This window comes from Taeniopygia guttata, chromosome 4, assembly GCF_048771995.1.
Source record: "Taeniopygia guttata chromosome 4, bTaeGut7.mat, whole genome shotgun sequence".
Lineage (NCBI taxonomy): Eukaryota > Metazoa > Chordata > Aves > Passeriformes > Estrildidae > Taeniopygia > Taeniopygia guttata.
In genome coordinates, this window is record NC_133028.1 from 47,276,891 (window position 1) to 47,289,241 (window position 12,351).

The 12,351-nt window shown below is 36.4% G+C and overlaps 1 protein-coding gene across 1 annotated transcript in view; it reads left to right on the forward strand.

Annotated features, from left to right (window-relative positions):
- The window catches only part of TBCK (TBC1 domain containing kinase), an 88,840-nt gene that overhangs the window by 12,283 nt on the left and 64,206 nt on the right, over window positions 1-12,351 (forward strand). The window contains exons 4-7 of the mRNA XM_002196650.6: window positions 8,841-8,955; window positions 10,445-10,518; window positions 11,498-11,639; window positions 12,138-12,198. Coding sequence (XP_002196686.4) covers window positions 8,841-8,955; window positions 10,445-10,518; window positions 11,498-11,639; window positions 12,138-12,198 — 392 coding nt within the window. The remainder of the gene's footprint in view (window positions 1-8,840; window positions 8,956-10,444; window positions 10,519-11,497; window positions 11,640-12,137; window positions 12,199-12,351) is intronic.

A 12,351-nucleotide genomic window follows, 5' to 3' on the forward strand; every position in this document is an offset into this window, starting at 1 on the left:
AGCTGGTTTATTTAGATTCACTGATAAGCTTGCAAACATCTCTAATGTCATTCTGGTTTGAGATTTATTTCTTCTCTGCATACAGATATTCTCTTCTTGGGTATGTAGCTAAATAGGTACCAGGGCATTGGGCATTGTTATGATGGGAGTGTTTGGAAGGCTGGCAGATCAGGCTAGTTTTAAGGTTTCATTCATTGATTAGAAATATACATCTTACTAAAGGTTGGCTTGTGCATATTGTTCCTCATCACTCTGTAGACTGAACTGATACTGTAAATTAGCTGTGAGTATCCAGTACTGCAGGACTGGTGCTGTGCAGTCAACAGTGGCAGCTGTGGCCCTTGGTGGTTCTTAAAAGTCTAGGTGGTAAACTTGAGAGCTCTTCAAGCAAAGTATGAACTGGTCTTTCTTCTACTATTATCTAATGCCTGATATTTTTATGTAATCAGCACTATGCAGCCTCTGCAAAGTGTGATTTCTTGTATTTCCAGTAGTACTTATTTTATGTTCTGCCAGTCATCCTTCCTATATATTTGGGAGTGTGTCCTGCATATTTAGAGTTGGTTCTGCTTCTCTTGGTCTTTAGTCTTACAAATTTTGGTGTGTGATTTTCTTCTACATGCAACTGCAGCCCTCTCTCCCACTTTGGTGATCACATTTCTCTTATCACTTTGAAGAAAATTTAGTATTAATTGTATGGTGATTGATAAATTCCTAATTTATATTCACAGGCATCTGCTTTGTCTACACGTAAGTTTATGGTTACCTCTCCAGATAGGTGTTTTCTGCATGTTGTGATGATGTGCACTGGTTTATAGATCAAAGTGATGTACTTCCTAGCAGCTTTTGCAAGATCAGTTGTTAGCTGTGAAATTCCTAGCAGCACCACTGCTTATTGGCCTAGTTGTAAAGTCCCTTTGATCACTTGAATTTACAGGCTGGTCTTCTTGAAACTTCCCGTTCTGTTTCATTTTTTAGCAATGTCTATACCATTGATAGAGGGATTCAGATTTTTTGAGGGAAACATTAAAACATACTTAGGTAGGCTTTTCACCTTAGATATCATGATTTTATTTTTAAATATGTTATGGCCAAGTTATTTGTTAAAGTAACACTGTTGCAACATATAATTTACATAGAGTGCCCAGCTTCAGAAAATCTGTACAGTGTTGCAAGATTTGTTCATAGCTTTAAAAGTTCTGTTGAAAATTTTTAAATGGGGGAGAAGGGGTTTTAATTAGGAAAGTGGCTTGTTAATAATGCTTAAGCCTCTCATAGACATGCCAACAGAATTTAATTTAAAAAAACAATCATTTCTGACTGCAAGGAAAGCATTGTTTATTGATAGCTAGTTATGATTTAGTTATAGAGCTGTCAGTTCTGTTTATGCTGCCACACAGCTGCAACAACGTTAACTGCATCAATAATTACCCTTCATTTTCAGCTTTTCTTTAAAAATTTTTCACTGATCAGGTTTTTCTGATCCACCCAGGGCACCACAGTAAAAATGAGGGACTCTATCTCCTTGTATGATGAGGTTAGGGACTCATCACTTCTCTTGCAGTGTGGAGGAGAAAGTCGGCATGGCTGATGTTAAGTAAAACTCTATTCTCATGCCATAGATACAGGTCTTCTTTAAAAATAAAGTAAAATATTTAAATCAGAGCTACTTTACCTAATTTTTGTATCTAGTGATTGAAATAATTTATTTCATTGCACTTTTTGGTCCAATGTAAAGTATCACTATTATATGTTTTACAAATGAGCTAGCTGAGGCTAAGATGAAAAAAAAGTTTTAAAAAGTTGATCAGGGGCAAGATCAAAACCTAGGAATGTGGATTGTCTTTCCCATTCTTTGCATTAAACAGGATGGCACTAGAAGTTTCATTAAAGTACCGCTTCATAAGGCATACTTACTTTTCAAAACTGCTTTTATCATTTACTCTCTATTTTTTTGGGATGAATGCTGGATGTCCAAAAGGAATTAAGGTGCAATGTTTGAAAATTTTTGGTTTATGGCTTAAATCATTCAAAGTGATAATGATCTGAAAAATCACAGGACTGATACAATTGTTGTATTCAATCTACTCTGTATATAAAGTTGTTCTTTATCTGTGCTTTCATCTATTCTTTCATGGACTTTTATCATACATTACAAGTTGAGACCTTCATAAAAGTGTAACATCATCTGTGTTGCTTTTAAAGTCACGCTTGCAGCTTAGAACTTTAAAAAAGGAATGAAAGAGCTTTCTGAGTTTCCTCAGGTGAGCGATGAATTTGTTGAAGATATCCTGTGTGAAATAGCCTTGTGAATGAGTTAGAGACTTCTGAGGACTCTGTCTATAAAATTCTTTTTGTGTGTGTGTCTTATTCTCTGTTTGTTGCATTCCTTTCCAGTTCATTTCATTCTGGTAATGTGAATGCATTTCCAAGTAAATTGGCAGTGTTTACAATCTTGGTCCCCAGTGCCATTTTTTAATCAAACACATAATAAAGTGCTAAATAAACCATTCCCACCTGCATCAAACTCTCTATGTTCTGTATAGGGTATTTTGTAATTTATTTACCCAGGAAGACCCAATTTATCTGCACATCTGGTTTTCAACCCAGTTCTGCTTTTTATCCTGTTTTCCAGCTGGTTGATTGAGGAATAAGGAGGTCAGATGGCTTTCTTGAGGTCAATGTGGTGATTGTCTCAGCTGGGTCTATACCCAAACTTTATCCTTTGCTGAACCATTTGGCCACACCACTTCTAACCAGTCTATCCACGTTGTTGGCAGTAATGGAACTAACTGCAAATGTCATTTTCTTTGTTTTATAGTTTTGCTTGTATTGAAATATTGTCACTTTTATGAGTTCGGAAACATTACATCTGTTCACAACCTGGTTCCCTTTCACTTTGAACAGACGCAATTTTTTGTGATGAATCTCTTTCCTGGATTCCAAATGTGTATTAGTTTCACAAGTGCAGGGATAGTGATTGATGACGTTGCTGGTTTGTGTTGCTCTGGTGTGCTTCCTCAGGGCAGACCCTGTCTGACACTCTGCTTTGGGAGAGGAACCCATGTTTTCACTCCTGTGTATCAGTACTACAAGCTTCTTAAGACTCCTGCTTGTTGAGGTTCTCTTCCTTTAGAGTTGACTTTTTACAGGAATATGACAATGTTGGAACAAGATGCACCAATTTAATAAAGGACTTATTGCAGTGTATGTACCCGTGAACTGTAAGTCTAAGGAAAGAGAAACTCAGAAACATGGTATCATCAGCATGCTCTTGCTCTCTTTGGTCTTGCTCTGCCTTCCTAAGAGAAGTCAAAATGATTCTGGTTCCAGTTTTTGTTATTGATTTCCTCTTTCATTAAATTGCCACTGCAATAAACATGTCATAGTACTAATCCACATGCATATCTCTAGTACCTACAAAATTGCAGGACTCTGTGCAGTTAAGTACATGATGAGGCTTGCTTTCTGATTCCAGTCCTGTTTTGTTTTCAGATTCTGGTAGGGCCTCTGTTCACTTCACATTCTTAGTCAAAATAGTCCATTAAATACTGAATGTATTTTCCAAGCACAGCTTTCTTCCTTCTAAAAACTGGATTAGGAGCTCTGTGTTGACTGATACAAAAGCATAAAAGGAAATTAAATTTACAGCTGGCTATAACCAGTTAAAAATACCACAAATATATTTGAAACAGCCAGAAAAATTTCTCCTTTCCTCAAGATTTTGCTTCTGCCTTCATTTTGCTCCAGCCTGCTCTTTTTGCTGTACAGGTACATAAATGTGATGTACAGGTACATAAATGTGATGGGTTGACACTGGCCAGATGCCAGTGCACCTACAAGAGGAAGCAGGATTGATGCCCACATTCTTTACCAAAAATTAATTATTACAAAACCAGCACAATCACTATGTGCTGATTACCTACTCTGTAATAGCTGCCTCTGTATCAAAAGGGGAGATGATGTAGTCTAGAAGGTAGGACAGAACACAGTAAGAAAACAGGAAGATCTTTTCAGATACCAAATTACTCTTTTCATATTAAACTATTTCACTGTAGCACTGAAAAAAGACGAAGAAGATGTATTTCCAGTTAATGCCATGAATGCACTTCTCTTAAAGATAATGGAGTGAATTTGTGTGCAGATTGGCATTGATTTTCCTTTAAACTGGAAGGAAACTGTATTTTCCTTTAAACCTGTAACTTCCATCATATTGACATGAATGCCGAAAATTCATCACTTCGTTGTTTCTTTTCTCATGTTGGAATTTTTTTGATCAGACAGTTTAATAAGTCAAGCCTCCTGGCCCCACCCATCTCTGATTTCCAACTGTGTGATGTGTACTTCTCATTTTCTTCAGTATTCAATATGTCATGCATGAAGGAGTTTTTATTTTCCCTTCAACAGTCTGTGGTGTATGTAGCAACTACCATGCTGCTGGCTGTCAAATGCATTTTTCCACAATTGCTTTTCCTGCTCCAGAGTCGAGCAATGATAAAATAGCAAGGAGATTTTACCAACAGAATTCTTGATGTCTGTGGAATGCCACAGGATCTAGTAGATGATATTACCAGACATGATGCTCAGGAGGCAAACTTTTGTTTCACCCAGAAGAAATCTTGGATTAGAGGAAGTTGAAAGCCAGGAAAATATCAAAGAAAATTTCATATGTGCTTGCTTTGTATTCCCTTGCTCCTAGGCATATGCTGCCTTTTTTTTTTTTTTTTTTTTTTTTTGGAAAAAGGATAGTGGGTCTGAAATAATTTTTAGTCTGAGCTAATATGACTATTTGTATGATTAGGAAGACCAGTAATTTTGTTTAAAATTGAAATAATTAGTTGCAATAATTGTTTGTTCCTAGAGCAGCCTATCTTGGAGTCCAGTTCCCACTTCTACAAGCAGCTGTATTATCATTCCCATTAATCACAAACCATAAGTTAAAAATTAGCCACTTGAACTGAGTAATCTATAGGTAATATTGTCAGGGTTATTTCAGCAGGAATTCAGCATACTACATTTTTGTCCTAAAGTTTTTGCTTTTAAATGAAGCAATTCTTTTGTTTGATCTTGAGATTCTGTTGACCTATGGCTTGGGCAGTTCTAATCAACACTTTCTTCCCAGGTACTGCTGGGTCCCTACTGGGTGAGTATGCTCACTCTTAGCTCTCTGATCCCCTGATTGTTTTCAGGGCTTATTGTCTTTATTTGGTTCTTGATAGTCCATCTTTCGCACTCTCTCTGCTAAAATCTGATCCTTTTGGAAAAGGTAAGGCTCTGGGTATGCCGACTTCTTCTAGTACTATCCCTTTCACCCTGGCCCAGAAGCTGTTCTCATTTGGATCAGGGAGCGTAGTGGGTGCACTAAGAAGCTTTTCTTCCCCACCCAACCTGACTGAATCCAAAAAGAGACAACAATCTCCTAAGCAATCAGATTATTTCATCACTGGGTTTGCAGAACCACAAGAGATTGAAAGTCTGGTAAAACATCTGTTTCCTGACAGGCTAGGTTCATTATTCCTGAATAAACGTCCAGAAAATGGTTTTGTGTCCTTAACAATAAGAATTCAATAGACTGGAGATCAGGCTGGCTGCTAAGTGGAAAAGGTAATGTTTTTGTGAAGGCACAATGCAGCCACCTGTGTACTATTACAGTGTGGAAATTAGTCATTTGTCTGGTATAGCTTTTGGTCTGACAAGTTCTGGAGGTAATAAAACAATCCTCCTTTTTGTGGGTTTTTAAGTTGACTTCCCTTCTCTCTCCACCCACAAATGCCATGCACATGCCTGTTAACCATGCTGGGTTTTGTACTGTTGGCTGAACTTGCTCGTATCAACTTGTAGAGATCCTTTTTTTCCTCATCCTATTTACAGGATGGATCTGAGGGAGGAATACAGTTCTCCTTAGTGCTTCCTTTTCTATGCATTCAAGTTATATGCCCCAAATCTGGTATTGGTTTTAATCCTTACAGTCTTTTCATTCATTATTTCTAGTATGAAGGAACACAAAATGACCTCTTTTCATGGCTGGTTCTTCTCCAAACCAGGACAACCATTGAATTTAACCAGTTTGATTTTATACCTGTGTGCAATCCTTTCTCTTAAAGAGAGCCCCTGTTCAGAGGCTTAGCTGACTAGTCTACAGATGAATAGATTTTTGGTATCTAGACTGAGGATTAAAATGCAGACAGTTTCTTGAACATGTGTTCCTTTTGCAAAAAAAATTATGTTTATTTTCTTGCTGGTGGAGAGGAAAATAACCTTAAAACAAGTCTTTTTTGAAGAGCTAGGAAACTCAAGTGAATCTCACACTTCTGCTATTACCTGCTGCATCCTAGAGTATTGCCTTAAGCAGGGGAATGATTTGTTTTACTGTAATATGAACAACCATGATAATCAGCTGTTGAGATGAAGAGGCTGCTTCATGCCACACAGCTAACATTATGGCCCTCCTTAGGTCCATGGTGTGGTGTGAATGGTGTCAAACCTGCCACATTTACATTTGGCGACTTCATTGCCTGTGTTCTTTCTAGTACTTTTGCTGTTGGGTTTTTTTTCTTCACCTCCTGCTAAAGGAGGGTGCTGATACCTCTGCAGTTCAAGAGGTCCAGTAGTTAAAAGGGCTACACTTATTTTAGGTCAACACCAGCTAGTCTATTGAAAAACACTTTCAGCTAATTGGCAAAGAAAGAGCTTAAGAGCACTGAGTATTGAATGCTCATTGAAAAATACTTTCTACTCCTGTGATCCTGATCGTTGGAATGACGGGAAGGGTTTATCTTGAAGAGCAAAGAATCCCAAAGCAGTAATTTCATGTCTTTGCCTGAGTTTTGGGATGTCTTTTTAATGAATTGCAAGAGAACATGGAGAATAAATGGGTGTCTGAGGCCCCCTGGTGCCAGCAGAGCACACTGCCTGCCTCCAGCAAACGGCCACCAAATTTCACTTTTATTAATTGTTACTTCTGGTTTTTTAATATGCCATATTTGCTTCTATTTTTTTAACAGAGAAGTAATTTTTAGGCTAGAATACCTCATAATGTGCTAATTGTTCACGTGCAATTGTTTCCTTACTGGAAACATGAATACTTCATCATTTATTTTTCATGTCTTGTTTTGCAAAACTGAGCAGAAAATGAGAGAGGGGATTCTGTTTGCCACCACTATCACTAGTATTAGCATTGAAGGCAAAAAAATATACAAGAAAGCTGAAGACTTGTAATTTTTTTTGCTACATTGGTATTTCTGCCCAAGAATGACTGAAAGGTACAAAGCTAATAGGTACACAGCTGTGGTGTATGTAACTTGTGGGTGGGAGGAGCTAGGGAGGGAGGAGCTAGATGGTTGTGGGGTTTTGTTTTGGTTTTGTGGTTATTAGCCACGTGGTTTTGATCAAATTGCTAAGACCTTGAGAATCACTTTCAAATATTATGATTTAAGATACAGCAGCATGGACATGTTAGAATAGATGCCATTTGTGCTTAAAATTTATCTTAAAAGTGTATATTCACAACTATTGTGAATTAGTACAGAGCTCTTCTAGGAAAAAGGGGAGAATCTAGAGAATAGCTCCAGCCAGGGTACCTTAGTCATGGCTTTTTTCAGTATTTCTGTGTTGCACTAATCTCAGAATTTGTTATGTGACTTTTGTCAAAATCTAGCTATTTACTCCTGTAAAACAAATTTTTGTCATTCCATCAGATATGAATAGCAGCTGATGAAGTTGAATAAATAAATTACTTTCGGTGTTTAGTCAGACAGTTGGCTTGTTGCTGTCGTCAGTCTGACATTCTCCTTCTCATTTTTCAGTTACACAAGTTTTTAATAAGCAAGAGAAGGTAGTGAATATCCTCCAGAAGTCTTGTATATTATGTGTTGTTAAGACTTGTATGTTGTATGTTTTTCTTTAGCAATGAAATACAAAAAAAATGGGTTGTAAAGTTAGGTCTTTATAAGCAGATATGTTTTGATTTTTGGACATTGTGTAAAAACCAGTGCCTGCAGAGGAAAAGTTACCAAAAGACCTGAAATGGCTGAGGGAGAGTGGACAGAATGAGGAAGAATAGAAAGTTAAATGGAATCTCTCTAGGTGACATGAGACATGAGGTCTGTGCCTTTTGTTCTTATTTAGAGGGCACTTTGGAAGCCTGTTATGGTGATCTGTGCTTATTCATAGAAACTCCTCTTTAAGGCTATCAGTCTATGGACGAAATGGTAATTTTTGTCAAAATACATAGTTATGTCAAAATGTTTTGCATGGTCAGCTTTGTTGTTTCTCTACAAAAAATGGTAAGGTTGTTACTGCCAAGGTTGTAAAACAAAATGTGCTGAAAATACAAATTGCTGCTTTTTTTTTTTTCTTATTTTAGATTTTGAGATGACTGAAGACTATAGGTACAATCTAGTTAGACCTCTCTGCTATCTTCTGAATAAGCTCTAGTTACTATCTGAGTTTTGAAAACCTTTTGTTCAGGTGATTTTTTTTTTTTTTTTTAATGAATATCAGTAGGACACTTAAGAAGAGCAAATAAAAATAAGAGAGGGTTGAGATTCTTTATTTCCCAGTTAGGTGAGTTTCTGCTGAGGAGAGTATTTTATACTTTGTCAGTGTTTTCTACACTTCCTAAGGACCAGTTCAGTGTGAAGAAACCTAATTGTGGGATTTTGAGAAGATGTGTGTATGGCACTGAACATACCCCACCATATTCAATGCTGATCCCTTAAACTGTTCTGGAATTGTAAATGTCTCACTTTTGTTTGGAATAGCTGTGGAACACTACATTTTTCCAGATTAAAAAGGAAAGCACTCACTATAACATGTTGGTTTGTTTGGTTTTTTTTCAGTTCTTCAAGGATCTTATGCATAGCATATGAGGTTTTGCAAGGTTTGCAGTATATGAATAAACATGGAATGGTCCACCGAGCACTCTCTCCTTGCAATATTCTTTTGGATCGAAAGGTACAGCTACAGGAATGAATCTATGGGCTTGTTTGCTGCTAGCAAGTGCTGTGCTTTCTCATAGATGGAGACTGGGCAGTCAGAGTCCTTTCGATGGGGAAAAAAATTGCAGATCTGGAAAGCTGTTTGATTTGTTTATTTTTTTTAACTACAATTTTCCCTCATTTCTTAAGTTTCAAATGTTTTGCTGAATTTATTTTTGTATTCTATTCCAAACCACACTTTTTCTCCCTTCTCAAAGTGGTAATCTAAGTCTACTTGTCATCATTAATTACTCACACGACCTTCCTAGCTATTTGAATAGATGAATACTTCTTATGGCTAATTAGCTGTCAGTAATATTGTGTTCCATGGTGATATGATACTTGTCTTTTAAGAAACCAAGATTTTTTTTTTTTCTTTTGTTCATGTTAAAATATTCAAATTTAAGTATCTGTCAATTCTGTTACCACAGAATATTAGGTTGGCAGAGAGGAATACAATTTTGGTCATAAAAGTTGAGAGAAATTAATAACTGCTGTTGTCCTCAGAGCAGTTTCTTCATCAGAACCAACAGCTAAAGAATTTAACCCATCTATATAACCCCTCTGTTAATCCTTTTTTACTCAGTTTTGGTAGAATAACTAGATCCTCCTAATAGAAGGCAAAAAAAGGAGAGGACAAAAATAAGGAACACCAAAAAGAAGGAACACGTATCTTTTTATATGCTTGTAAACAAATGAAAATCATAATAATGCTCTAACATGCAAAAGTACTCTAGGATTTTAAGATACTCCTAAAATCAATAAAAGAACAGAAGAGGGCTGTGAGATAATAAACTTCTAAACTCTCCCCTGCCCTTTGAAAACTTTCTGATGGAGCCTTCTCTGTTGCACCATCTGGAGGCTGGCTGAGTGTAATTCAGTATTCAGCAGAAATAAGGCCTCAGTTTAACTTCTGTGCCTAATTTTTTGTTGTTTTGGTGTTAGCTTTCTGTTTCAGAAATAAAAATAAAGTACCTGTTAAAACTGTTTAAAATCCATTTTAATACTGTTAAGGAGGGCAAGATGGTAATGAATTGATGGGAGGTATGCAGCACAGACTGGGTAAAGGGAGGAGTTGTGGGAATATTGGTCATGTTTAGGGAGTTCTAGGAGTCAAATAGGATTTTGAACAGTTTTCAAACAGAAAAAATGTTCAGTGGAGTATTTAAGCCTTTTTAATTTACTTAAAATAATGCTGTAGCTTAAAAAGTTCTGATGTGTTCCAAACAAAGTGATTTACTTAATGCTCTTGAGAAGTAAAAGCATTAGAAATAAACACCTCTTTAACTTCTGCGAAAGAGATGAGGTAGAAATCTCAGAAGGTGCATTTTAGAGGTTTCTGTCCTCTGACAGCTAACACAGCTTGAAATTTTTTTTTAATTTTGTTTTTAACATTTTTAACTTAAACACAGATTCTTCCAAAGTTGGATTCTGCTGCTCTTGATCATTTATTTTTCCCTTTGTAGGGACATGTGAAGTTGGCTAAATTTGGACTCTACCACATGACTGCTCAAGGTGTTGATGTTGATTTTCCTATAGGGTAAGGATGTAGCTACACAATACAAATACATCAGAGACTTATTTTTTCAGGAAATAAATCGTGTTTAGATCACCCCTTATACAGAACCTTCTGATAACGTCACTAAAGAGGTTGTCATCTAACTAGGTGAGATGAATGAAAAATAGAGAATGTGTACCATGGCAGCATGTTAGCCTAACTCTGTGATTTGAGTCTTTATTCCCTAGATTTGCCTTCAGATACTAATACTTTCCTATGACTTGGATTCCTAATTTCAAATTTAGGAAAATGCACAATCAGTGCTTTGCTGTTGCCCACCAATGTAAGGTTTCTGTCTCTTTATGATTTTATGATTTATTTTCAAGTGATTGTAATGTATTACAAACCACTGTTTTTTTTTTTATAGTGGGATTTTTGTCACTTTTTGGTTTTTTGAGGTGTCAGGTTGTTTTCAAATTAAATACTGAGGCTTAAAGACATGGCCAAAAGGAACTGATGTTTACTTTCAAAACGTGATTGCATGCTTTTTTAGGTATTATACTGAAGTGTTGGCAAAAAGAAGAGTAATAGTATTATTTTTAAATCATCTAGTAGAAGGTAATATAGGTTCTTAATGCTTTTGTTACTTTTTTTTCAAAGTCAAAAGTTATTTGATGGAAATATACTATCAGTGGAAAAGATGACTGCCACCATCCCAAAGTGTGAGTCCAGGATACCCTTAGTTAATATCCTAATGCTGAAACTCAATCTGTGTTTTCTCTAAGATATGTAAACATACCAGTTTGAAAGCTGAGGTTTCCTTTCACAAAATGATAGAGCTAGTGATTGGGATTTGACCTTTTCTGTACTGCACTGGAGTGAAACTGCAATGTGTAGATTTTGAATGAATAAAATAGGCAGTATTCCAGTTTCTTAGAATGCCAAATTATTCTGATTGTGTGACGGGAAGTCACACTTTTTGGACAGAAGGATAGTATCTAATGTTGCTATGTCTTTCTAGGTACCCATCATATCTGGCACCTGAAGTAATTGCACAGGGAATAGGCAAACCAAGTGATCACACCCAGTGTGAGAAGCCGCTGCCTTCTGGCCCTAAATCAGATCTGTGGTCTCTTGGTATCATATTATTTGAGCTTTGCATGGTATGTAGAAGAATAATTCTCTTGATTTTGACTCTGGGAGAATAGTTCCATTAACTTGATTGCTCTTGAATGTGGGGCTAATTACACCCTGCCCATTACCCAAACCCACATATCAGAATATGCTAGCATTCCTACCTGGACAGTACTGGTTGTTCAAGGAATAGGATGCATTTCAGTATTAAGGATACTTGGTATATGTGTTAACCATGAAGGATAGTTACCTGTGGAGCCACAAAAATTTGACTGCAAGGCAGTTCCATTTAAGAGAAGCTATCAGTGATATATTTTGGCTATATTGTGATGTGAAACTGTTTCTGCCATAGTTGGGGTAAATAAGGTTTTTTGTTCTTACATATAGTTTTGATATGTCTAAAATTCACATGTGGAAGCTTATTTCACTGGTTTTGTACAAAGATGGGATACAATGTTATCTAAATATTTTCATGTAGTAACTGTTTCTTTCAAATTCAAGTGTAATTTGACTTTGTTGTTATTTAGGGGAGAAAATTATTTCAGAGTTTGGAGATAGCAGAAAGATTGAAATTTATACTTATGTTAGGTAAGTAGCACAAAATCAATTTTTCAAATTTCCAAGCAGCTCTGTGATTAAGAGCTTTACAGACTAATCAGCTTATGATGGTCAGACCTAAAGCACTTTGTCATCTTTCATCTACAGATGTAAATAGACATTTGTAGAGTGTTGCTTCTCTAG